Source organism: Sorex fumeus, unplaced genomic scaffold, assembly GCF_029834395.1.
Source record: "Sorex fumeus unplaced genomic scaffold, SorFum_2.1 ptg000037l, whole genome shotgun sequence".
NCBI lineage: Eukaryota > Metazoa > Chordata > Mammalia > Eulipotyphla > Soricidae > Sorex > Sorex fumeus.
Window position 1 is genome coordinate 43812331 of NW_026606094.1, and position 27202 is coordinate 43839532.

The 27202-nt window shown below is 44.3% G+C and overlaps 2 protein-coding genes across 2 annotated transcripts in view; one reads left to right on the forward strand and one right to left on the reverse strand.

The window, feature by feature from the left end:
* Window positions 1-2170: 2170 nt before the first annotated feature.
* On the forward strand, window positions 2171-17741 carry GATAD1 (GATA zinc finger domain containing 1). Its single transcript, XM_056118370.1, has 5 exons — window positions 2171-2603; window positions 3392-3517; window positions 5625-5684; window positions 10260-10443; window positions 17275-17741. The coding sequence occupies exons 1-5, from the start codon at window positions 2352-2354 to the stop codon at window positions 17463-17465; spliced, it is 813 nt and encodes a 270-aa protein (XP_055974345.1). The 5' UTR covers window positions 2171-2351; the 3' UTR covers window positions 17466-17741.
* Window positions 17742-25948: 8207 nt separating this feature from the next.
* The window catches only part of PEX1 (peroxisomal biogenesis factor 1), a 37356-nt gene continuing 36102 nt past the window's right edge, over window positions 25949-27202 (reverse strand). Inside the window, exon 24 of the mRNA XM_056118062.1 lies at window positions 25949-26223. Coding sequence (XP_055974037.1) covers window positions 26142-26223 — 82 coding nt within the window. The 3' untranslated portion in view covers window positions 25949-26141. The remainder of the gene's footprint in view (window positions 26224-27202) is intronic.

Genomic DNA, 27202 nt, shown 5'->3' on the forward strand with positions numbered 1-27202 from the left:
ATATGGTCCCTCGAGCACCACCAGGAGTAATTTCTGAGTTGCAGAGCCAGGAGTAACCCCTGTGCATCGCCAAAAAAAATAAATAAATTAAATAAATTAACAAATGGGAGTCAGTAGCTTTGTTGTAAGATAAGCAAAATGGCACTGCCATTACAATTGTCTCCTACGGGACTATTAATTTGTAGAGGGATGATGGAAGGCACTATATATATATATATATATATATATATATATTATTTAAAAAGAAAACAAACTCCTTACATGAAGTGGTCAAACATTCATATGTTGACAGGTGCCAGAATGAGGTCCTGCAATGAAAAGTAAGAGGGGGTTCCAAGACCCAAAGTTTTCAGTGAAGTAAAGAGAGTAACACAAAATGTTAAGTATAAAGAGACTCTCTGTCACCCCGCAAAGAGATGAGTTAGCCAGCAGTGTTGTACTTGGTTTCTCCTCAGTGTATTCTAAAATGAGAACAGTATTCTTCATTTTTTTTCCCAACCATTTTTCATAGCTTGTCACAATTTCCAGAACTAACCCCCAAAATAGTGCTTATATTGTTTTACTCTTGGGCAAACCTAGGACAAGGCAAGGGAGGACTGAGTCAGAGTGTCTGCGAAGGCCACAGGTATGGGAGAGCGCTCAGAGCAGCAGCTCTGTGGGCAGACATCAGTCACCAGCCTTTCTCTACTCATCTGTTCATAGTAAAAGGACAATCTTAGCTTATGCCAGGGTTGTCACAGTATTGAGACCTCTTGTCATCCTAAGTGTTTAATACATTTTCTTTCTTTCCTCCCAGTATAGTGCTACCATACTCATTAAGATCTTTCTTCAAGGATATCAATTCTAGGAAATCTAAACCATGAAGACAGCTTTGCAACCAGGCTCTATGGAGTGAGGCCAAAAAGGAAAGACTCCTTTCCCTGTGACCCCCACTCACTAAAGGGTACAAGGAGGGGACTGTCTTCCTGTCATGTGCTAGCAGGAGGCCAGCTGTCTCCTTTGTGGCCTAAAGAGATACCAAGGCTCTTGAAGGGAATTTTCTTGATCAAAATTGCTTCCTGGAGGGGTCCAGAGAGAGTACAGTGGGCAGGGCTTTGCATATCTTCGGTTCAATCCCCAGCATCACACAGGGTCCCCGAAGCCCTGGCAGGAGTGATTCCTAAGCACAACGCCTGAATAAGTCCTCATTTCTGCCCAGTTCCCCCCAGCAACCCCCATCCCCACCCCCAAAGAACTGTACTTTCCTCACAATGTCATGCTAACCATTTGCTTTTTTTCATCTCCTTCTCTCCCTGGGAACTATTCAGGAGCTAAGGATGAAGGCTAATGAAGGTGTGCTTACCACCACAGGTTTTTAAGTGTGTTTTTGGGGTTGAAGAGATGGCTTCAAAGGATTGGCGCTAATGTTCCCATGTCTGAGAAGCCAATTGGCTTCACTGCATTTGTCCTGATGGCGAGTCCCTGTTCCCAGGGCCCCAGAGCACTGCCGAGCGTCATCCTTCCCAATGTGTTTTAACACCGAATACAAAAAATGTCCAGTTTTGGAGATGTCTCCATTACAAAGATAGCTCATCTAAACAAAAGGATGGGCGGTGAGGGTTAAATAAAAAAATTTAAAGGTTCTGAATAGGCGTGCCCAACTTGGCAAATAAACAGAGAGGAGGTCCCATTAAATTCAATTTTCCAATAATCTGGCTGGAGCGATAGCACAGCGGGTAGGGCGTCTGCCTTGCACGCGGCCAACATGGCCGACCCGAGTTCGATTCCTCCACCCCTCTCGGAGAGCCCGGCAAGCTACCGAGAGTATTCGATATGCCAGACACAGTAACAACAAAGTCTCCAATGGAGACGTTACTGGGCCCGCTCGAGCAAATCGACGATCAACGGGAGGGCCTTTACTTTACTTTTAATAATCTGCCTGGAGTATACGCACACTAAAGTTTCGTGGTCTAGTTGAAATTCCCACATAAAGGGGCCTGCCGGATTCGGCCTGCCCACGCTGAATTCCCAGTCGAACACAGCTGCTTCCCGCCCAACAAACCCAACTCGCAGGCAGATCGGGTGGGACACTTCCGGCCGGGGGCGGGTCTACGCCGCGCGGGCCCCGCCCACCCCGGAAGTTACCCTCCGCGGGGCCGCCGCCGCCTCCACCGCCGCGGGTCCTCTTGCAGGTCGCCTGCCCGGGGCTGGCCCCCGGCGGAAAGCTGGCGGAAGTGGCTTCCGGCTTCCCGGGCCGGGCCGTGCAGCTAGCGGCCAGATCGGTGCGTGCACGCCCTGTCGCGGGCGGCTGAGCAGCGGACGTCGCTCTTCCCCAGTCGCCGCGCCCACGGGGGCTGCTCGAGCCGGCCACCATGCCACTGGGCCTGAAGCCCACCTGTAGCGTCTGCAAGACCACGTCGTCGTCCATGTGGAAGAAGGGCCCGCAGGGGGAGATCCTCTGCCACCATTGCACCGGCCGGGGCGGCGCGGGCGGCGGGGGCGCGGGTCCGGCAGCGGCCGGCGGCCCGGGGGCCAGTGGAGGCGGCTTCGGCGCGGCCCCCTTCGCCAGCACCTCGGCCGCCCCTCCGCAGAGCAACGGGGGCGGGGGCGGGGGCGGCAAGCAGGTGAGCGCGGGGCTTGGAAAGGGTGGGGGATCCTCGCTGTCACCGGGGCCCTGCCAGGCCGGCCCGACCCTTTTTTTTTTTTTCACGTCCCCAAGCCCTGGAGATGAGCTGCATTGGTTTGGTCCTTTGAAAGCACCTTTTTTTTTCTTTAAACATCAGAAATTTAAAAAAAAAAAAAAGCCTCCAGAAATCCCACCCCAGTCCCATGTAATTTATTTTTATTTTTTGGTAGGAACCAGTTATCCCGATACACAAAGGTGACCTAACAGACATTTCCAACAGGCTCAAGTCCTGACTCTCCTTATTAATAAACGTTATTTTGTCATTGTGTTATTATTACCCTATTATTAGCTTAAGTGGCAGCGGGAAGTACTCATGCCACTGTAAGAGATGACTTCCTTAACCAGTACCCTGGCACTGGGGAATTGCGCTGTCTACTGGTTTTCTCTCTTGCAAATACAACTTAGTAGTTGTCTTGGCCCTGTTGGAAGCCTTCCGCCCACCCATCCCCATGCACGGTGGCTCACACCTTTTTGGAGTCATTGGAGACAGTTGCCTAAGGGCCCCTTTTCAAGTGATCCCAGCCCGTGTAATTTACTCAACGGGAAAGAAAAGGTAAACCCTTACTTAATTGTTAAATGGCCATTTAAAGTGTCTACTTTAATCTGTGTAACTTTATCTGAGGGTGATAATCCAAAGTGATAATCGGAATTGCAACCTTTCCCCCCTTTTTAATACATTTCTCTTTTTTTGTGTGTTGTTGTTGTTGTTAACTGTTTACCTAACAGAGTAAGCAGGAAATTCACAGGCGGTCCGCTCGTCTCAGAAATACTAAATACAAATCTGCTCCTGCTGCGGAAAAGAAAGTTTCCACGAAAGGAAAAGGGAGAAGACACATTTTCAAGTTAAAAAATGTAAGGTAATTGTGGACAGTGTCTTTCTGTAATGACGTTGTGCGTGGGGGTGTGCCCTGCACTGTTTTCACCTTTGTTAAGCTTTGATGCTGCTCTTGGGAGCTTTGGTGGATTCTGGAAAGTGGTCCAGAGGGAGCAAGTGCTCCTGTAGGAAGCATATTGTTTATATACCACTTCTTCTTTTAAACTTTTTACTAGTCCCTCTGGAAAATATAAATAACAGGTCTTAAACCATAAGCCAGTTTTTTTATCCTCTCTCTATGAAAGGATAAAGGTGGAGGGGAGTATGGTTTTTAACTTCACCGGATGTGACAGAATGGAATTGAAAATCTGGGTGAGTGATATTACTGGAACTTGTTCATTTTCATATTCATTTGTTATAGCCTTTGAAAGTATATCTTATATACTAATGAATTTGATGAGTATGAATGAATAAAGGCATTGCTAAATCTCTTGCTGTCAGGGAAAGGATTATTGTTGAAAGACTTGTACTGGCCTTAGTTGAAATCACACTTTTGTTGGAGCAAGTTCTCCAGAGGAAAGTGGTCAAATAAAGATGGACAATGCATTATAGACTGCTTTATTTAATTTTTTTTATTTTTTACCGAATCACCTTGAGATACAGTTACAGACTTACAAACTTTCGTAATTACATTTCAGTCATACAGTGATCAAGTACACATCCCTCTACCAGTGTCCATTCTCCCCACCAGCGTTCCCAGTATCCCTCCCACCACCCCCACTCCATCCCTTCCCCACTCCCACCCCCGGGGTAGGCACATTCCCTTTTACTCTCTCTCTCCTTTTGGGTGATATGGTTTGCAGTATAGGTAGTTAGTGGCCATCATGTTTGGTCTATAGTCTACTTTCAGCATGATCTCCCAATCCGAGTGAGCCCTTCAAGCATAATTCACCTAGTGATCCCTTCTCTATCACAGCTCCTTTTTCCCCAGCACGTAAGACTGGCTTCCAAGCCGTGGAGTGATCCTCCTAGCCCTTATCTCTATTATCCTTGGGTTATAGACTGCTTTTTAAATCTTCACTGGGTTAGTCTTTCCTTTCGAACAGAATTGCTTCATTTATCAGTAAAAATGTATCTGAAATTGGACTATGTATAGTTATAGTTATGTATAAAACACAGAGAATTCCCAATTTGAGATTTCTATAATTCAGTTTTCTTTAAATGGGGCATTTCTTGACTACGGAAAACTTGTTAATTATATTTCCTAACACTGAAGACACATGTTTTCCTCTTAAGAATGGTCGGGTATTGGGACTGGAGAGCATATGGGGCAGGGCACACAGTTTACACACAACTGGCTGAGGTTCCATCCCCTGCCTCCCTGAAGTCATTCCTGAGTGCAGAACTAGAAATAACCCCTGAGCATTGCTGTGTTTGTTGTTGAGTGTGGCCCTCCACCCAAAAAGACAAAGAAAAAACCCCGGAAAAAAATGATGGAATATATTCACTGCAGTTTCGGTATCAATTTCACTAAACATCCCCTTCAAAGATTTTCCAAAAATGTATTTGGAGGAACAGAGTTTCTATGTTGAAATGTCAATGTATATTACATCTGAGACGGAATTTTAACCAGGAAGGTGGCAAAGAAGTTTCTTTGTAGCCTTAGCTTAAGTTTGCTACAATTAGTAAATGATACTCTTTGTTCTGATAATACTCTGAGTATTACAGCTAGTTCCACAATTAATTTGGGGTGGAAAATGTCTTCCAAAGAGACACTTTTCTGTTGTGAGTTGACCTATACATATATTTTTTTTTAATCTGTCCTTGGGTGATCAGAGCTAGTGTATTTTTAAACTAGGATGTTAATGTATAATAAAACTTTGTGTCGGATCTCAGTAGCGGAATCAGTTCGGGCCTCTTATTCTCGGCATTGAACCTAATGGTAGCAGAAATAACAGTGGAAATACTGCTTTGCTATAATTCTCAGAAAGTCATTTACTGTAGTCCTCACACCAAACTACACACTTACTATTTCTCAATTACAGTACTCTCTTAAATGGCTGGGTGATGCCTCTGCACATACATGCACACATACATTCTGTATGTGTATGAATGTGTAATATTTTTATTTTTGTTTTCTCATAGCCCATCAAAGCTCCTGAGTCAGTTTCAACCATAATCACTGCAGAATCCATCTTCTACAAGGTAAGCTTTGGAGAGTTAGGTAGCACTGTAGCATTGTCCTCTCGTTGTTCATCTCCATTGTGAGACTTGTTACTGTGTTTGGCATATCGAATGCGTCACGCGTAGCTTGCCAGGCTTTGCCGTGCGGGTGAGATACTCTTGGTAGCTTGCAGGGCTCTTTGAGAGGGGCGGAGGAATCGAATCCCGGTTGGCATGGTGAGCTGAATGCAAGGCAAATGCCCTACTGCTGTGCTATCGCTCCAGCCCGGAGAGTTAGGTACTGAGGAAAATCTGTTACTACTGTAAACTATGCTACAAAAATGTTGGATTCATTGGAAAGTTTTGCCTGCTGTATGATTATGGTTTTTGTTTTTAATTCTATTTGTTCTCTGTAAGAAATTCCCCTCATAAGTCACCATTATAAAATATCTCATCCAGGATTGATGTAGAAGTAGATGTTGCCTATTAAAATACAAATAAAACTCTTAAGATTGGGAGAGAAGGGCTGGAGTGATAGTACAGTGGATAGGGCATTTGCCTTGCTTTGCTGATCTGAGTTCAGTCCCCAACACCCCAGTTGGTCTTCCTGAGCATCAATGGGTGTGACCCTAAAACAAAAACAAAAAAAAATTGTGGGTGGGGGCATTGATGCCGGCCTCTAAGAAATACACAGAGCCCCTGTCAGCAATTCTGAATTATTTGTACTGGCAGTCTAATGTGAAGGTTCAAGAATACAGTGTTGGGGCCGGAATGATAGTAAACGGGTATGGTGTTTGCCTTACACGCGGCCAGCCTGGGTTCGATCCCCGGCATCCCATATGGTCCTCCAAGCACCGCCAGGAGCAATTCCTGAGTGCATGAGCCAGGAGTAACCCCTGAGCATCACCAGGTGTGACCCAGAAAGGGGGGGAGGGGGCAGAAGAATGCAGTGTTGGGGCCAGAGTGATAAACAACAGGTCGGGTGCTTGCCTTAAATGAGACATATCTGGGTTTGATCCTGGCATCCCATACTGTCCTATGAGCAATACCAGGAGTAATTTCTGAGCATAGAACCAGGAGTAGCCCCTAAGCATCACCAATTGTATCCCACTAACCAAAAAGAAAAAAAATTAATTATAGGGTCGAGAGATAATACAGCAGGTAAAATGCTTACCTTGCATGTGGCTGACCTGAGTTGATTCCAGCACCTAATGGGGTCTCCCAAGCACCACCAGGAGTAATTCCTGCAAGCAGAGTCAGAAGTAACCTCTGAGCATTGCCGAGGCTCAAAACCAAGAGTGCAGTGTGGGGCCTTCAGCGCCAAGGCCCAGCAATGCTCACCAGCCTCTCAGGCTGCTGCTGGTGACGTCTGGAGACCAGGTGTAGTATTCAGCTAGAACTAGCACATGCACAATGGGAGTCTTAACTCCTGTGCTATCTGCCTGGTCCCAATAATTTTTAAAATGTAAGTATGGGAATTATCCTCAGAATGCTGATGGGGATCAGAGAGGTAGTCCAATGAGATAGAGTGCACGCTCTGAATACTGGAGGTCCAGGTTTGACCCCCTAGCACAAGATAGTCCCTGGTTACACCCATGCAGTACCCTCAGCACTGAGCATTTTTGGGTGTGGTCCCCGAAACAAAAAAGCCTAGTGTGTGATATAAAGTCATGAAAGAGCAAACTCTTAGTTGTTGAAAAGGACTGATTAAGAGAGCTTGTAAGGCATGGCTGGAGAGAGAGTACAGCAGATAAAGTGCTTGCCTTGTTTGTGGCCCATCCAGATTTCATCCCCAGCATTCCATATGGTTCCCTGGCAGGAGTGATTGGAGAGTGCAGAGCCAGCAGTAAGCCCTGAATATCACGGGGTGTGACCCCAAAACAGGGGGTTGGGAGTGGTGGAGGCTGGGGGAAGGAAAAGATCATGGAATGGGCCAGAGCTATATAGTGCAGTAGGTAGTGCAACCAAGCTGGCCTCAATCCCTGGCATTCCATATGGTCCTCCAAGCACCCCCAAGAGTAATTCCTGAGTGTAGAGTCAGGAGTAACCCCTAAGCCTCAGCAAGTGTAACCTCAGAAACAAACCTAAATAGATAGCAGTTCTCTAAAGAGAAAATTTAGATCAGCCATCTAGAGTCTCGTCAGGCAAGTGATTTTGAATGCCGTTTTGCAGAAGTTAGAATAAAAATGACAATAATGGGTATGACCACCTGTGGAGACTTTGAAACCAAGATGTTTTGAGAGTAATTGAAAGAGTCACTTTTCCTAAGGGCCCAGACCCACAAACATCAGCTACTAAGGGACAGAGGTGGCATCTCATTATTTTTGAACCAGAAGTCTTAGAAAAGCAATTATAACATAGAGAAGACCTCTGAGTCCTGGCATGCCTTGTAATAGCAGCACCTACTAAACACGGTTTGGTGTTTTGGGGTCTGAATTGTCACTAACTGGGTAGTGCTATGTTAACTGTTTATATCTGACCAAGGAGGAGCAAACACTGAATATAAATGCTTATATTCCTCTGAGTGCATCCTTTTTTGAAATCTGTGTAGTCTGCAACAGTTTATATGCAGGGTATTCTTTCCTGTATTTTCAGCATTTCATACACGGTTAAAATAGCTATTGTTTTGTACATGTGTGCTGTGTATCATGCACTGACATGGGCATTCACATGTTTTATATCAGTCCATCACTCCCTAATGTGAATCCTCTTATCCACATTTTATGGGTAAAGATGCCGAAACAGGGATTTATTAGTTTGTCGAAGATCACATGAACAACGTAAAATGCAGCAGCCAGACCCCAAAACCCAAACCCATAGCTCAGCCCCCGACCCCTGAGTATGTCTCAACAGGAAGGTGTGTGCGACCAGTTATTACAGCTATCATTACTTTCTTATTGCTGTTCATTAAAAACTTAGGGCAAAATGCAGCCAAAGAAGTATGTAGATACAAACTGAAAACTACTACAGACACCTGATGTTTTGGCATCTGTTAACTGGTCCTGTAAGTGTGTACTAGGGTGTGCGGTTTTACCGGGTCATTACCAGCTGAACTAGCCCAGATGAAGCCCAGAGGGAGAGGAATGGGAGTCATTAGCATGTGGACAAGAGTGTGGGCACCTGAGACCCAGATAAACTTAGTGGCCTCCTTGAAGTCTCCTTCAGGGGCAGAACACCTCCATTAACTCAAGTCTGGTTACTTCTACTCCAGTGTTTACCACATTGTTTCCCCTTTGCTCTCTGCCAGAGACCCGGAAATACCCCTACTTATTTTTTTTTAATTTATTTTTAGTTTTATTTATTTTTGGTGTTATCTGTATACTTGTACATATGTGTGTATACATATATGCAAGATAAAATACAGATTAATAAACTCAGGCCCCAGGCACCAAACATTATTGGAATCTGTCGCTGAGACATTGTCATTGACTAGCAGTTTTGCGTTTGTGCTTAAATGGAGTAATACTCATTCAGTATATTCAAGGGTAAAGGTACTGTTTTTCACATGTATGAGAAAAGATGGAGGATCTGGGTGGAGAATGTTCAGTCCCGATCCGAGCAGGCTTGGAGATCTCAGCCCTGAGACCCGCACGCCTTTGTTCCTCTGCCGGTACGTTCATGTGTGTGGAGAGTGGTCTCAGCATGGTTGTGGCTTATTCTGGAGGTCTTCAGCTGCCGGAGCTCTGCTCGGGGCGGAGAGGGAAACTCAACCCACCCCCCTCCAAGGGGCCTCGGCAAGGACAGCCAGGCGCAGGGGCAGGAGACTCTGCCAAGACCCAGAGACTATAAAACCCACTTCCCGGAAGCTATCTCATTCTTACTTTGGACAACCTGGCAGGCTACCGAATGTAACCTGCCCAACAGCAGAGTCTGGCAAACTCCCCATGGTGTACCCAATATGCCAAATACCAGTAACCATGATGGGTCTCATTCTCGTAACCCTGAAAGAGCCTTGAGTATGGCACTTTTTAAAATCTCAGGGCTAGGACGAAGGAGACGTTACTGGTGCCTGCTCGAGGCAATCGATGAACAACAGGATGATCGTGATCGTGATCATGATGAGAAAAGATATAACTTGGGGGTTGCAATCATATATGTGGACAAAGCAAGCCATTTCTGCAACCTATTTCTGTGTTAAGTGATTTGTTTATTGGTTGGGGGCCAAAACCAGCAGTGTTTAGGGCTTACTCATGGCTCTGCACTCAAGAAATCACACCCAGTGATGCTCAGGGGACCAAATGGTGTGTTGAGGATTAAACCTGTGTCGGCCTTGTGCAATGCAAGCACCTTACTCCCTGTACTATTGCTCCAGCACCTGTGTTAAGTAATACAGAACTTTGGCATGATAGCTGGAACGACCAGCTGCTTGCCGCTTCTGAACTTGCAAATAGAAGTGCCCAGTTGCACCACAGACTACTCACCTCCCCTCAGGATTCTCCTAGTGCCTCCACCAGCAGGCAGTGTTACCCACTTTGAGGACATAATGCATCGGATATCTTAAGATTATTTGTTGAACACTTAACAAAATTGTGGCTCTCATATAAAAGGAATTTCTGCTCATAGCTCTAGTGCGTGCCTATTCATTTTAAGTAGAGGATTATCTTTGACTTCTTCCAGGGAGTTTACTACCAAATTGGAGATGTTGTTTCAGTGATTGATGAGCAAGATGGAAAACCCTACTATGCTCAGATTAGGGGTTTTATCCAGGACCAGTACTGCGAGAAGAGTGCAGCACTGACGTGGCTCATCCCCACTCTCTCCAGCCCCAGGGACCAGTTCGATCCTGCATCCTACATTATAGGTGAGTGTGACCAGTGGCACCAGTTTTTTGTTCTTTTTTTTTTTTTCAAAACCCAGTTCATTCTCCGTTATTACATCTATGGATGTCTTAGTCTACTTAGATTGCCATAATAGGATAACACAGACCAAATGACATCAACAGTAGAAATTCATTTTCCCAGTGGTGTGGAAGCTGAGGCTGCAGGATCAAGCAGGATGCTGCCAGGGCCCTCCAGCAGGCTTGTAGACAGCCACATTCCCAGAGCTATTCTCTTTTTAATAACACCCGGTTCTTACTTCATTACCTCCCGAGAGGCCCCAGGCTCCAGTATCTTCTAAACAGCTAAAATCAGGGCTTCTATTTTATCAATTTGGGATAATAGAATTTAGAGTCCATAACAAAGGAGCATAAGTATCATCAAGAACAACGGTCACACAGTAGTTTTACATAAATGTGAAAGACATTTTATATAACTCAGGTTTGAATATTATCAGTTGCTTTAAGTTAGGGCAGTGTGCACCTATTTAAAAAATGTTGGGGTTCCAGGACATAGTACAGAGGTTAAAGCACTCGGCTTGCCTGCAGCCAACCCTAGTTCAATCCTGAGCCCAACATCTGGTCCTCCCAGCACCTGCAGCACAACTGATAATACTGAGCACAGCTGAGTATGTTCCCACCAAACTCCCCACCCTGTCAACCCCACCAAAAAAACTAGAGATTTGTCTCAGAGGTAGACTGTTTGCTTCATTTGTGTGTGTCCCTGGATTCAATCCGAAGTGCTACACACATGTGTGACTCAGAATTATACTCTATAATATAAAAAAATCATTCTGGGAGTGAAGGAGATGGTACTGGGGTTAGGACACATGCGTGCACCGGACTCAGGCTTAATTCCCAACAGCGAATGACGCCTCTGAGCATCATCAGCCATATGTGGAGACCCTTGAGGCTCTGGTCATTCCCAGCACTGCCGGGCCTGAGCAGTAATCCATCTATGAGCCCTGGCACTGCACCATCATCCTGGCTGGCCAAGTTTCAACAGGAATTGACCCCCCGAGCCCCCTGACACTGCTCCCCCCAAAAAGGATTCTTGCTCAGGAACTAGGTTAAGTCTCTTAGAAAAATTATAAAATACTTTTTTTTTTTTAATTTTTTTTTATTTATTGAATCACCTTGGGAAAGGTTACAAAGCTTTCAGGTTTAGGTCTCAGTCATGCAAATATCAAACACATTTCCCTTTACCAATACTTTTTTTTTTACCATGAAGAACCCCAATAAAACCCCACCCCCCACCCCTCCCAGTCCCTGTGGGGCAGATGAATTCTAGTTAACACTCTATCTGCTTTGATTAGATTCATTGTTTCAATAAAAGATTCACCACTATAATTTAGAGTTTACCCCCCCCCAAATCAGACATGCTGAAAAAGCATTGTGACGTGATTTGCTTTCTACAGCTGGGTTCAAGAATTAAATGTTGGTTTTGGATTTCTGCTATTTTACTTATTGACCCTGGAAGTATTTATACTGAAAGTCAGATAGTTAAGAAATTGGTTTCTGTGCTCTGGAGTCGTGGCCGTGCTGGAGAGCCGCTAGTGGGGGGCAACTGGTGGCCTCGGTAGGGCGTGAAGGGCGGACCGAAACGCCCCCTTCCCATGAGGTTTTAGTCGCCCCCCCACTCCCCCGGCTCATACCTGCTGTCCACAAGGCTCCCATGCGGCCGCCATCTTTCTTTCCAGAGAGGAGAAGGCGACTGGGGCAACACCCTTTCCCCTCCGGACAGACATGATGGCCTGGATTAACGCATAGTCCTTTCACTTTTCTGCTCCAAGCTGCTGGGTTCTGCATTAAGTCCTTGTGCTTCTGGGGCTGTGGCCGTGCTGGAGAGCCGCTCGTGGGGGGCAACTGGTGGCCTCGGTAGGGTGTGAAGGACGGACCGGAACGCCCCCCTTCCCATTAGGTTTTAGTCGCCCCCACAGCCCCGGCTCATACCTGCTGTCCACAAGGCTCCCATGTGGCCGCCATCTTTCTTTCCAGAGAGGAGAGGGCGAATGGGGCAACACCCTTTCCCCTCCAGCAGATTTGATGGCCTGGATTAACGCATAGTCCGTTCACTTTTCTGCTCCAAGCTGTTGGGTTCTGCATTAAATCCTTGTGTTTCTGGGGCTGTGGCTGTGCTGGAGAGCCACTCGTGGGGGGCAACTGGTGGCCTCGGTAGGGCGTGAAGGACGGACCGGAACGCCCCCCTTCCCATGAGGTTTTAGTCGCCCCCACACCCCTGGCTCATACCTGCTGTCCACAAGGCTCCCATGTGGCCGCCACCTTTCTTTCCAGAGGGAGGAGGGCGAAAGGGACCAACACCCTTTCCCCTCCGGGCAGACATGATGGCCTGGATTAACGCATAGTCCTTTCACTTTTCTGCTCCAAGCTGCTGGGTTCTGCATTAAGTCCTTGTGCTTCTGGGGCTGTGGCCGTGCTGGAGAGCCGCTCGTGGGGGGCAACTGGTGGCCTCGGTAGGGCGTGAAGGACGGACCGGAACGCCCCCCTTCCCATGAGGTTTTAGTCGCCCCCGCTCCCCCGGCTCATGCCTGCTGTCCACAAGGCTCCCATGTGGCCGCCATCTTTCTTTCCAGAGAGGAGAGGGCGAATGGGGCAACACCCTTTCCCCTCCAGCAGATTTGATGGCCTGGATTAACGCATAGTCCTTTCACTTTTCTGCTCCAAGCTGTTGGGTTCTGCATTAAGTCCTTGTGCTTCTGGGGCTGTGGCCGTGCTGGAGAGCCGCTTGTGGGGGGCAACTGGTGGCCTCGGTAGGGCGTGAAGGACGGACCGGAACGCCCCCCTTCCCATGAGGTTTTAGTCGCCCCCACACCCCCGGCTCATACCTGCTGTCCACAAGGCTCCCATGTGGCCGCCACCTTTCTTTCCAGAGGGAGGAGGGCGGAAGGGACCAACACCCTTTCCCCTCTGGCAGACTTGATGGCCTGGGTTAACACATAACCCGTTCACTTTTCTGCTCCAAGCTGCTGGGTTATGCATTAAGTACTTGTGTTTCTGGGGCTGTGGCAGTGCTCAAAGCTTAATTATGATTTTCAGAGAGAAACGTTAGGTGGTTTACTTCCCATGGATCACTTTGTATATAGAGGGATGTCACGCGGCCGCATAAGCGGCCGCGAGGTTTTGAGGAAAAGTCCTAGTTCCCGCATACTCGAGCTGTGCTTGTAGAGGTTTCTGGTCACCGGGGTTCCATCTGGGGGAGGCGGGATGCGGTACCTACCCCATCTGGGACTTCCCGATGATCTCGGCTCTTTTTGGAACCTGTTTTTTTTTTTTCCTTCGGGATCTGTGGATCCCGCCCTCCATGTTGTCCTTCTCTTCGGCTAAATCTAAAATACTTTTTAAAGGAACTATTGTAGGGGCCAGAGCTTATAATAATAGGGTGTTTGCCTTTCATGTGGCCAACCTGGATTTAAACTGCAACACCCTGGGGCTGGAGTAATAGCACAGTGGGTAGGGCACTACCCTGAGGCAAAGACCCAGATTCAATCTCTGGCATTCCATATGGTCCACCCATCCACCACCAAGAGTAATTTCTGAGTGCAGAGCCAGAAGTAACCCCTGAGCATCGCCAGATGTGACCCAAAAAGTAAAAATATAATAATACTTAAATTCCAATCTCCCATATGGTTCCTTGAGCATTGCCAGATGTGGCCCAAAATCAAAAACAAACAAAAAAATCCCAGAGGAACTATTGTAAAAATCCCCACAGACACTTGCATTTGTCTTCTACATCTCACACGTATGATCTTGGATATCATTGCTGATAATTGATATGGCAACCACTCTACTCTTTTGGGAATGGGGTGCACTCACATTGGTGCTCAGGGCTTCCTCCTGGTTCTTTGCCCAGGAGTTCCTAAGGGTGCCCCAGAGCACCATTTGGGGTGCTGGGGATTAAACCTAACTTAGTTATTTGAAGTGACCTGTGCCTCTGTACTGTTGCTCCGGCCCTGCCATCCACTGTACTCTTCCTTAATTTTAAGGCTCCCAGAATGATTTAGTACAAAAGGTTCTTAATGTAGATTCTCACCAAGTTACTGATTAAAACAATTTTCCAGATGTTCAGTAATTGCCATGAAATTTTTTGATCTTTCTACAATGGATATTTGTTACTTTTGCATGCTGAAAAACAATAATAATGCTCTTTCATGGGTGCAGGGTCAGTGAGAACATCTGTAGAAACCCGTTGGGTGTGGATTTGTCTATTTCTGATCCTACTTCTCAAAATACATCGTGATTCCTCTCTCTCGGACTATAGGGTTTATGTAGTTGATCTTGGAAACCATGATAATGACTGAAAAAGAGTCAAACTTTTGGTCTGAATGGACCTCTCAAAGTTGTGGGTTGCTAGTTATCTTCCAAGCTCTGCTTAGTTAAAATTTAAGACCCCCAAGCTAAGAATGGAACTATCGAATGCTGAAAAGAGAAGCCGAAGCCCTGGTGCCCCTCCTTGGGGTCATCACTCTAGAGATGATTATTGGAAAAGTTGCCCTCTGCCTTGAGGTGTATCTCCAAGACAGAAGGTTCTCCCACTGCTAGAGCAGGTTTCTTTCCAGAGGTAGAAGACCGAGATCACTATCTCAGGAGAGAAATCACAAGCTATCCTGTTCCTTGGCTTGGTCTTCTGAGTCACGTGAAAGGAAATCAGAGACCATTTTGAAGCGGAGTGTATGCAAAAAATAACTTCATTTTACAGGCATACGTTCAGAAAACTCAACTTTTGCTTAAGAACTGATACATTTTTTAGATGTTTCGCTCTTGGCATTTGTCACCTGGAATAGACACATCAAGATGGAATCTTGGATTGAAATGGGTCATATGAGTTATTTAATACAAGAATTATTACTTTAGGGGGCCAGAATGATAGTACAGTGGATAGTGTGTTTCCCTTCCTGGCCAATCTGGGCTCAATCCCTGGTGTCCCATATGATCCCCCAAGTTCTCTAGTGCGACCTGAGCACAGAGTTAAGTGTAACTAACCCCTGAGTATCACCAGATGTAATCGTAATTTAAAAAAACCTAAAAATTTGTAATAGTAAACCTAAAAAAAGAATTAGTATACTTTACAGTGTTCCCTTAAACAAATATAAATTCTCTTTAAACATTTTTATGCAGAGTGATAATAAATTTCTAAATTATCCTCAGCTAAAATATGATATTTAATATTTTGGAAATCAGACAAAAATTAAATTAAGACTTTCACTTTTTTTCCATAACTGGCATATAGAATACATTTGTAATTGAACAAGTAGTCTTTGAAAACTGCTGTAACTCTAAACAAGTAGGGAAAAATGGAAACTGCAATACTGAACTAGATTGGAGGTTGCTTTCTAGATTTACTTTTCTTGGGGGCTGGATCCTGCACCCAGATTAGAGTCTTAAACCTTAGCTGCTTAATTGTGGGTCACAATACGTTTCAAAGGCCAGAGTGATAGTACAGCAGATAGGACACATGCATCTAGCCCAGGCTCAGTCCCCAGGACCACACATGGTCCCCTGAACACCACACCAGGAGTAATCCTTGAGCACAGAGCTAGAAGTAAGCCCTGAGACTTGTCAGGTGTGAATCACAAAACCAAACACAAACAAAAGAATCCCTGGGTTAAAGAATAACAACAACAAAAATCCAACTACTCTGTATTGGGAAGAGGATGCTAAATTGGTACACAATCTAAGAAATTTCCAGATAGTTACTTTAGATCACAAGTTTCTTATGCGATAACTGTGTATGAACATAGAGCTCTCCATTGCATTCATTTTTTTGGAATATGAGACAATTTAAGACCAGTCTGCCTGTCTAAGGGCACATTGTAGAGCTGAATGTTTGAGTTACTGTGTGCAAGATATTTTTTATGTTATCTCTAATATATTTTGTTAGAATTCTCGGAATTAAAGTTTTGGCTACAAATTGCTGTTTAACTTGAAAGCCTGTTTTTTCTTCCTAGAGTTGACTACCAAGTCCAAGTATAATATTTCTATTGGGAGCCAAGTTTATTTTCTTATAATAAGTACTTTTGCATTAACAAAATATTGCTGCAATTATGTACTTTTTAAAAAATATATAACATTTTTCCCCCAGAGAATTCAAGGACAAAATTTCCCTCTGTTATTTCCACCTTGACCTTATTTCGAGCTTGACCCTAGTCTTACGCTTTGTTTCTCAGTGAGGCATCAGTGTGACAGAATCATCTCTGGCTCCTCATGCCCCTCTATTTCTTAAAGCTCCAGTTCTAGAGCTGACAGCGTCACACCAGCATCAGAGCTCAGACTGGAACTGGACTGTGCATTAACAGCCTAGCCACTCATTCTCTGTATCAGCTTAGCAAGTTTCTTAAACTGTTGCCTCATTTTTGTCATATAAAGTGGATTAACAGTATCTACCTCAGGTTACAAAGATTCAAAGTATCTTTTTCCTGTTTTGGCCTTTGGGCTGCACCAGCAATGCTCAGGGGTTACTCCTGGCTCTGCACCCAAATTTCTCCTGCTGATGCCCAGGGCATCATAAAGGGATACAAGGATTGAACCCGGGTTGGCTGCATGCAAGGCTAAACCCTATTTACCCCAATGAGAAGCTTTAGGGTGATGTAGCCCTAGAATAAATTTATTTTTAGAATCCCTCTTACAGTGAATCATTGGGGGAGAATGCTTATAACAGTTAAAAGGGAAAGTGATGGAAAGTAGCTTCAGAATAGTGTGTTTATAAGGGTTAATGTCAACTAAGAAAATGGTTTCCTCTTTGTATCTAGTGATCTGCATGCTCAAAATGTGTTTAACCCTTCCATTGGCTGCCTCTAGGACCAGAGGAGGATCTTCCAAGGAAGATGGAGTATTTGGAATTCGTTTGCCATGCGCCGTCTGAATATTTCAAGTCTCGTTCATCACCATTCCCCACAGTTCCCACCAGACCAGAAAAGGGTTATATATGGACTCATGTTGGACCTACTCCTGCCATAACTATTAAGGAGACAGTTGCTAACCATCTATAGCTTGAAAAATAGAACTAAACGTCTGTTTGTATTGTAATACTACACAATGTACAATGTGTTTCTTAAATGAAGTCCTTAGATGAAAAAATAATGGTAAAGGGTTTTTCCTTCCCGTCCTGTAATCATTTGTCTATTCATTATTAGTCACTTAGCAAATTAAGAGAGGTTTTTAATTTTCTTTTCAAAATTAAGAAAGAACTTGGTATGCTTTGAAATTAAATATTCTATATGTGTATCTTCCAAGCAAAGACTATAATTTCCAAGAATACCAACAGGAACAGTTTAGTGTCTGTTTTGCATCATAATTTTATTTCTAGATGCTCATAAAAAATGAATTGTATTTTTCTACAACAAAATGTTATTTAAGGTCTGAATTTCTGAACAAAGGTTTAATCCAATAATTTGTAGCTGTAACAGACTATCACAGTTACATAAGCTTTATTTTCTCATCTGGAAAATGCCATGACAGACTATGGCTTTTTTAACAAGTATGAAGGAAGGGCTGGAACTATTGTTCAGCAGGCAGGGTGATTGTCTTGCGTTCACCCATCCTAGACTCAGTGCCTAGCATCCCATATGGTCCTCCAGAGCCCACCAAGAGTGATCCCTGAGCACAGAGCCAGGAGTCAACCCTGAGCACTGTTGGATGTGGCCCTAAAACCAAAAGAAATACAAAAGGAAAACCAGGCATGAATGGGAAAATGGGTGGTTTAAATATACTTGCTTCCTCTTTTCCCTTAACTTGACCAACATTTTCAAGTTCAGGAAAAGTTGTTGGAATCTAGTTTAATCATAATAGTTTTGGGGCTGAGCACAGCAGGTGGGGCGTTTGCCTTGCATGTGGCTGACCCGGGTTTGATTCCCAGCATCCCATATGGTCCCCTGAGCACCGCCAGGGGTAATTCCTGAGTGCAGAGCCAGGAGTAACCCCTGTGCATCATCAGGTGTGATCCAAAAAAAAGCAAAAAAAAAAAAAATCATAATGGTTTTGACCTGACATAGAGGCTTTCATTGTTACCCTTTCTTACACTATTGATGTATGTGTTGGAAGGAAGCAGTTATCTGTATAGCTCTGTGTATATAGTTCTCTGCTCACCAAGATATGTAAAATCGATTGTAAATACCATTGTAAATAATGAAGTGCTAATGTTCCAATTTTTGGATTAAAGTGTATTTTTCAGTATATTTATATTGGAGTTATTTTATTCATTTATTTTACTTAAGCTATCAAATAAAACGTTCTTTACATTAATAGTATAAGCAAAAACTATGTCATACTTAATTTATTTTTGAGAGATTCCTCAGTACTTAATTGGTTTTAGGAAAATCAAAAACTGGCTAGTTAGTAAATTGAGCATTAAGCTATTTATTAAAAGTAGAAGGAAAAATTAAGCCAGTGGGTATACTGACCATTTGTTCATAACTTGGTAGATACATATATAATATGTACTTGGCCAGGGTTGGGGGGGGCAGTTATTTTGAGGCCACACCCAGCAATGTTCAGGAGTTATTCCTCTCTGCTCAGGAATTAAGTCCTGGCAGCGTTGAGGGACCATATGGGGTGCCAAGAATTGAACATGGGTCAGCTGCATGCAAGGCAAGCACCTTACCCACTATACTCCTCTCTAGTTCCATGTATATAATTATTTTTAAATGAATTAAAGTTTTCTTTTTTACTTTCCTTCACACCCACCATTAATGACTCCCATTGCTTTCAAGCTAGGATCTCATTTTTTTCTCCTGTTATCAAAGACCTGCCTTGCTAGGGGTCCTACCCACTATACCATCACACTGGCCCTAAAAAACATTGTGTGAACAGTAGCTCTTAAACACTTAAGAGATAAATGGTATGCTGAAGAAATAAATTCAGGAGCTGAAGCTATATAGTACAGCGGGTAGGGCGTTTGCCTTACCAAGGACAACCCTGGTTCGATCCTAGGCATTTCATATGGTCCCCTGAGCATCACTAGGAGTGATTTCTGAACACAGAGTCAGGAGTAACCCTGAGCATCTCCAGGTGTGGACAAAAAAAAAAAAATGAGTTTATTTCCTTTATTCACAGTTATTCTAGGAAAGAACTCAAACTTCGTTCAACTACATTAATGTAAGCCAGATACACATCACTCCATGTCATTTCTACTGTGCTTTTTTGCATCTTCGGGATATATTCCCAGAAGTTGTATTGCGGGGTCATATGGAAGTTCAATTTCTAGTTTTTTGAAGGAATGTCCATATTGTTTTCCAGAAAGGCTGGACAAGTCGGCATTCCCACCAACAGTGAAAAAGCATCCCTTTTCCCCCACACCCACATCAACACTGGTTGCTTTTGTTCTTTTGAATGTGTGGCAGTCTTTGGTGTGAGATGATACCTCATTGTTGTTTTGATTTGCATATCCCTAATGATTAGCAATGTGGAGCATTTTTTCATGTGCCTTTTGACCATTTGTATTTCTTTTCTGAGGAAGCTTCTGTTCATTTCTTCTCCCCATTTTTGATGGGGTTGGAGGTTTTTCTCTTGTATAATTCTACTAGTGTCTTGTGTATCCTGAATAGTAATCCCTTATCAGATGGGTATTGGGTAAATATCCTTTCACCCCAAAATGTCTGAACACAGTTCCTGGGCAAGGATCTCCTCTCTCGGGCACTGTGCTCCTCCTCCAAAGCATGCTTCGTTTGCCACTGGGTAAAGAACATCAAGTTCTTTGCTCCATTGTTTCAGTTTGATTATCTGAAAATTTTGTAGACAAGTTGACATGAAGACAGATGCTGTGATTCCAGGAGGCTTCCAGAGGAAGCGGGGAGGTTGCCCCATTGACCTTTCGGTTGATGCCATCTCCTGACCCCGAGCCACCGTCTCTGATAAGCTGCTCCCCCAACTGGAGTTCCACCTTTTTTGCATCTGAGTTTTTTGTGTTGGTCCTAAGAATCCTGGGTGGAAAGTTGGGAGGTGTTGAGACTCCGGGTTCTTTAAAATTGAGAGACCCCAGTTCTTCACTGCCAGGTCTTATCTGCCATTTCTGGAGTTGTGGCCAATTATTTATAGTTAAGCTCCTACGGGAGGATCCCGTCTATTTCAGAAATTTCAGAGGCAGCTAGAGCAGGACACCTGCTTCAAGTAAGAAGGGTATTTTAGCAAGGGGAAATAATGGGCACCACTGAGTCTAAGAAAGTAAGACAGCAGCTGCGAGGTGACCCACAAAACTCTTGGGGTAAGTTGGTAGCATAAAACCACTGGGAGCATAAAACCATTTGAGGATATTAATTTGCACCAATTTGACAAGTGGCACATCAGACTCTTAAGGTGCAAATCAAATGAGTAAAAATCCAATACATCAAAATTAAGTTTATTCTTATATGTACCTCAGTGTGGGTAACAAAAGACAGATATGATCTTTCAATATAAATAGATCTCTTTACAGGTTGACGAGATGGATTGTTTAACTGCTCTGTTTCTCTGCTCCAACTTTTTTTTTTTCTTTTTGGTGAGGGAGCCACACTGGTGGTGCTCTGGGCTTATTCCTGGCTCTGCGCTAAGGGGATCACTCCTGGTGGTGCTTGAGGGATCTTATGGAGTGCCAGGGATTGAATCTGGGTTGGCCACATACAAGGCAAGTGCCCTACCTGCTGTGCTATCTCTTTGGTCCCACTCACCCATTCTTAAACATTTATTTATCTATTGATAGATGATACATCAGGTACATTGCAAGTAGCCACTGTATTATCGCCCTTGGCCCTCTGATGTGATCTTAAAGAGAAGCAACAACAGGTCTACTGTCTGTTTCTCACTAAATCAGGGCCCTTGGTTTCCTGAGGTCACTCTCCTGCACACCCCTTTTGGGAGGGATGCTCCAGAGCACCATGGAAGAGCGATGCCAGGGGGTTAAAGCTCCTCACCATTTTTTAAAATTCTTTTTTCTTTTTGGGTCACACCCGGCAATGCACAGGGGTTACTCCTGGCTCTGCACTCAGGAATCACTCCTGGCAGTACACAGGGGATCATATGGGATTCTGGGAATCAAACCTGGGTGAACCATATGCAAGGCAAATGCCCCACCTGCTGTGCTATTGCTCCAGCCCCTCCTCACCATTTTTTACTGCTCAATTTCACACTATAAGTCTGTAACAATTATGTTGACACATTTATTTGCTTCTGTGTTGTATGAATATTTGCAACTATTGTATCTTGTTGAGTTACTTTTTCCCACCATCTATTGACCTTGTCTTTCCTACACTTTTGTTCTGGGGTTGAGGAGGGGCTTAGAGTCACATCTGTGGGTACTCAGGGGTGACTCCTGGCTCTGGCTCAGTGATCAATCCTGGCAGGCCTTGGGGGACCACACAGTGTGCGTCTTAACCCTGCACTATCTCTCAGTCGCTGCAGTTTTGTTATAATGCTTGTTTTGTCTGATAGAATACCAATGTTTTAAAATCAGTTTGCATAGATTTGAATAGGATATGAAAAACTCTTTTCTGTTCCTTCCCTTTCAGAGAATGTCATTACAGTTTAACTTAGACTTCTGCAGCGAGCATGTAGATGAGTTTTTTAAAAATCCGTTGAGGAGTCAGTGCAATGGGTCAGGTGCTTGCCTTGTACACGGCTGACCCAGGTTCAGTCCTCAGCATCCCTTATAGTCACCCAAGCACCACTGGGAGTAATTACTGAATGCAGAGTCCCAGAGCATGGCCGGGTATGCAACACCCCCCACCCCACCGAAAAAGATTAATTAAATTAAATTAAAAAATTAAACTCCATTCAGGGCCAGACCAATAGTACAGCTGGTAGAGCAACTCACCTTCCACACAGCAAACCTGGGTTGGATCCCGGCATTTATATGGTCTCCGGAACCCTGCCAGGAGTGATTCCTGTGTGGAGCCAGGAGGAAGCCCTGAGCACAGCCGGGTGCCCCAGTCTGAGAGAGATAATCTGGTATTCTTCTCACTCTTTTTTACTTATCCTAATTTCATCTATATTATAGCAAAAAGCAATATTTCATCTTTTCTCATAGCTGTATTGTATTCCATTATGTACATGTGCCACAATTTGGGTTTTTTTTTTTTTTTGGTCTGGGTCATACCTGGCAAAGCTCAGGGGTTATTCCTGGCTCTGCTCAGAGATCACTCCTGGAGGTGCTCGGAGATCAAACCCAGGTCAGTCACAAGAATCCTACCTGCTGTACTATCTCTCCAGTTCCTCCACAATTTTTTCTTTATTCAGCTATTAATTAAGCTGATTGAATTGGGCATGAACTCCACATTATTTTTTTTAATTGAATCAGTGTGAGATAGTTACAAAGGTTTCATGTTCGAGATTCAGCTGTACAATGATCGAACATTCATCCCTCCACCAGTGTACACTTTCCACCACCAGTGTCCCCAGTACATCCCGCCCCCACATCCCAGTCATCCTGCCTCTATGGCAGGCAATTTCCCCAATACTCTCTATTTGGGGGCATTATGTTTTGCTCGAGTTTTCCCACCATCATTCAAGCCTGCCTGCCAGGGGCAGATGCTAGATCATTTATTGTCCTTTGCTCATTTTGAATATCATGGATGCCACAGCCATGCGCTTCTGGAATCCTAGAATGTAAATGGTTGGTTTCCAGAGACATTTCTGTAGGACACATCCATTTTGGGATTCTGTTGGGTGTCTCTGGACCAGGACTGTTGATGTGCTAAGATGGCGCCCGGAGCCACATTGTGGGGATGATAGCCAGGCCAACCAGTGGGCGGGGAGCCGGGGAGGGGCAGCCCAGCTACTTCTGCCACCATACGGCATGGAGATCCAGTCCTGAACCCGCATACCTGGGCCTTGCTTGTAGAAGCTCTTGGTCACCGGGATTCCCATCTGGAGTAGGCGGGGAGAGTACACCTGCTCCATGAAATTGGATCAGTTTGGAGCCTGGAGAGATCTCTGCTCTGTGGTGTCTTCTGGGACTTGCCACTGTGTCTCTAGCTTTTGAGATTTATTTATGTGTCTCTGAAGCAAGGCTTCAGATTTTATAGGGTGGTGCTGGAGTTGGCTTGTGGGGGTGACTGCCAGTGCTTTCATGTGTACTGGGAAATGGGGGGAATTAGCCCACCCCAACTCTGTGAAGGCCTGGAGATTTCAGTGACAAAACCTGCATACCTGAATTTTCAGCAGATTATGTTTTGGTGAGGTCTGTCCTGAGACGATGGAGTCAGGCCAGGGGTATGGTGACGATTTTGAATTGTAGAAGCAAGCGCTGCTGGGGGCTCTGCTTGGGCAGGCACAGGTCAACCTGCGCCCCTCTGATTTACCCCAGTCTGTTCCACCATGCGTGGGTCAATTAACTGTGGCTTTTGATCTCTTTCTATATTTATCTATGGGTCTCTGAAATAAGGTCAATAAATAAGCTTGTATAGCTGAGCCAGAGGTGGTTTGTGGGCGTGGCTCCCACATACCTAGTTGTTGGCCATTTAATTTCTTGGGAAACTTGGTCCCAAGTTGGTGGTGCCTTACCCGCTACACCATCTCTCTGGACGTGTGTGTGTGTGTGTGTGTGTGTGTGTGTGTGTGTGTGTGTGTGGTCACCTAGCAAAGCTCAGGGATTACTCCTGGCTCTGCACTCAGGAATTACTCCTGGTGGGGATCCAGGATTCACATGAATGTCTGGGACTGAACTCAATTTGGCCATTTGCATAACAAGCACCTTACCTACTATACTGTCACTTTGGCCCCTCTTCTGATTCTCCCTGATTTCTAAATTGAATTTTCTCTATCCATTAGGTTAGAAATCTCCATGTTTGATTTCTAAATTTATTGTTCTCTCCTTTGTGATACCATTTTTATTTTGAAAACACAAGTCTCCAAGTGCTATATTTCTCAATCTTCCCATTTTGAGGAAGCCTGCCTACCACCTTTCAAAAATATTTCTTGGTTTTAGTTTACAAAGTCAGGAATGTAGAGATTGGTGTGTATACTTTCCTCGTCCAGCAGGTGGTGCTCTGGCTTTATTTTTGGTTGCTGTAGTTGCTCCAGGAACCCAGACAGTGGCTGATTTGCCGTATCAGTGGGGAGAATGAGGGGTGCAAAAGGGGTCGCCCTCTGTTGTGAGCAAGCTAAAAATGAACTTGTGCATGTGCTTGCCCCACTTTTATATTTGGGGTCAGGGATCTTTATCAGCCGTCGACACACAGTGGCAGTACGGATGCCAGAGGAATGGAAAGAGAGAATACAGTAGTGTTTGTTTTCATTGTTATCACCTCCTTTGCTGGGTCAGGGGCATGTGCCTTCACACTCTCTGCTCTCACTTCCCCCTGGACCTTAAATGGGTTGCAGCTGTAGAGTCTTTATCCCACCCTCCAATGCCTCTCCGTCCTGTTGCTTTCCACCCACATCCCTGGTGTCCTTCCACAGCAGCCTATCTTGGTTTCTGCCGTGTGGGGGTACTTCAGGCCCATTTTGTGGTGTGGGATTACCTGAGTGTGGCCCACACAATGTTTGTTTGATGAACTGATGAATGCACAAAGTAGTCACAAGGCTTAGGGTGGGAATGTCTATGTCTAAGCTTGGTGGCCACGTGCATTTCCCACACCAGGGCACACCCGACACTCATTTTATGCCAATAGCCTGTTTTTAGCAGCAGCAAGCAATGATAATAGGTGAACATCTAAGGGAGCCCGTGCAAAGTAGGAGACTTTCCTCCTCTCTGCTACAAGCCGTCTTGAAAGAGCTGATCTTCAGGGGAGGTAATTCTGTGAGATTAGATGAGGCTGAATTCTCAAAGATGCAGTCCAGAACTCGGTACCAAAGTGCAAAAGGGAAGGTATTTCCTTTGAGTGGGCTATAAAAAAATCTCTGCTCCTATTCCCTATGATTCTAGGTTTTTTGCTGACTATAATGAGGGGATATTACTGCTCCATGATATGGGATGTAGAAGTAGAGATGAAACCTCTAGGATTTAAAAGAATACTTCTGCCTTCTTAGCTCAGTGACTCAGATGTGAATGAAAGCCTAGGCACTTCAGACTATCTTAGTTCTCTGAGGAGTTTGCTGAAGTCAGATGAACCTGTACTATGTAACGGAAGAGGAAAAATAAGACACGTGAACTCATGAGTACTTATAGGAGGGACAAAGACTGTCTGAATGTTCTTTTTTGCTATCTCTTTGAATGTCTCTTTTGCATTTATTGTGCATTTTACCTTTCTTCCTCCCTCTACTGCAAGTGTTGAGGGTAGCTCATTTTACAATTCAATTTATAGATTAGAGAATATCAAGATAAAATGCTGAGGAGGCAAGGGAAGTAGTGTCATCATTCAAGATCATGGCTATTGTCTCTGAAAGAGGGAATAGTTAAGTTTGTTTGTAAATTTCACATTTTCTGATATTTAATAGTAAAAGATTAGACCAGGAAATGATATTTCTAAAATTACTAAGTATAAAATTACATAAACGCAAGAGATATGCTTAAGGTATTTAATATGACTTCTAAGAAATGTGTTTAAATATTTTATCTTCAAGGAAGGAAACCTTAGTCACACCATTTGGTCAGTATCTTATGGATTTAATAAAGATTTATAGGAAAAAACAATACAGGTTCTGTTATAAATATACATTCCATTAGATTAAATCAATTTGATAAATTAAAAAAATTATAGATACTATTCAATGTTACAATATGAAGACAAGCCACAAAATAAAATCCTAAGTATATTTTATGCTAGAGTTACTTTCTGTCCAGGTCGAAATGTGCCACCTTGATTTTTCCTCTTCTTTGGATTTTGAAAGCTGTCATACCTTTAAAAGGAAAAAAAAGATAAAACATTTTAACAATTGTTACACATTTTCAAAAGTTGAACATGCCAATAAAAAAAAGGGGGGGGTTCCATGAAGGGACAGAAACTACAAATGGCACCAGTGTTTCCAAAAACTGGATTCTGTGGCACAAATATAAAATTACATAATAGACAACCAAAAGCCAGAAGACTCAGCAAAAGCTTGTTGTTTCTTACCAAGTAACCTTTTAATCTGAAGAATTACCTGCCATTTACCCCTTCCCAGTTGAGGCCTCTATCCCTCTCCTTAGCTCAGGAATGGCAAAAATGCCTAACTACCTTGAATATCATATTTTTATGGGGTACCTCTCCATCTGCCTTATATCATTCTGATTATCAGACCAACCTAGGAGGAGAAAATTTTTCTGCCTGAACTAGTTTGGCACTCAATATGGGGGGGTCACTGTTGGATCCTGGGCCACTGACAGGAGCCAGCATAAGGTAAAATTCTTTGTTCGTTTGTTTTGGGGCTGCACCTGGATCAGCTGTTTGCAAGGCAAGCATCTTAAATTATTGTGAGTATTCTGGGTCTCTGTCTGCAGGGTCAGGTGGAAGAGTCTCTTTTCCGAATTTACATTTGTAGGGGTTGATACTGTGTGAACTAGGTCCTCAAATACAGGGATTCTAATAAAGATTGGGGATGAATGCTTTCATTTTTCTATTAGTCCCTTTCCTCCCAGAGGTGACTGCTTTGTCATTGGAAGAAACCAAGTAAAATGTGGTCCCATACACCTGGTAACTACACAGTACTCAGTACAGCCTTAGGACCTATGACTGCCCGTGTCTCACCTTCCTGTGGAAAACTGGAGTGTCTTACTGTCTGGGTTTTTTTTTTCTTTTGGGACACACCTGGTAATGCACAGGGGTTACTCCTGGCAGTGCTCGGGGGACCATATGGGATGCTGGGAATAGAACCTGGGTTGGCCACGTGTAAGGCAAAC

Coding starts and splice junctions, on each gene's coding strand:
- GATAD1 (XM_056118370.1), top strand. CDS start 2,352: ATGCCACTGGGCCTGAAGCCCACCTGTAGCGTCTGCAAGACCACGTCG. Junction 2,604..3,391: donor GGGGCGGGGGCGGCAAGCAG/GTGAGCGCGGGG, acceptor TTTACCTAACAG/AGTAAGCAGGAAATTCACAG. Junction 5,685..10,259: donor CAGAATCCATCTTCTACAAG/GTAAGCTTTGGA, acceptor GACTTCTTCCAG/GGAGTTTACTACCAAATTGG.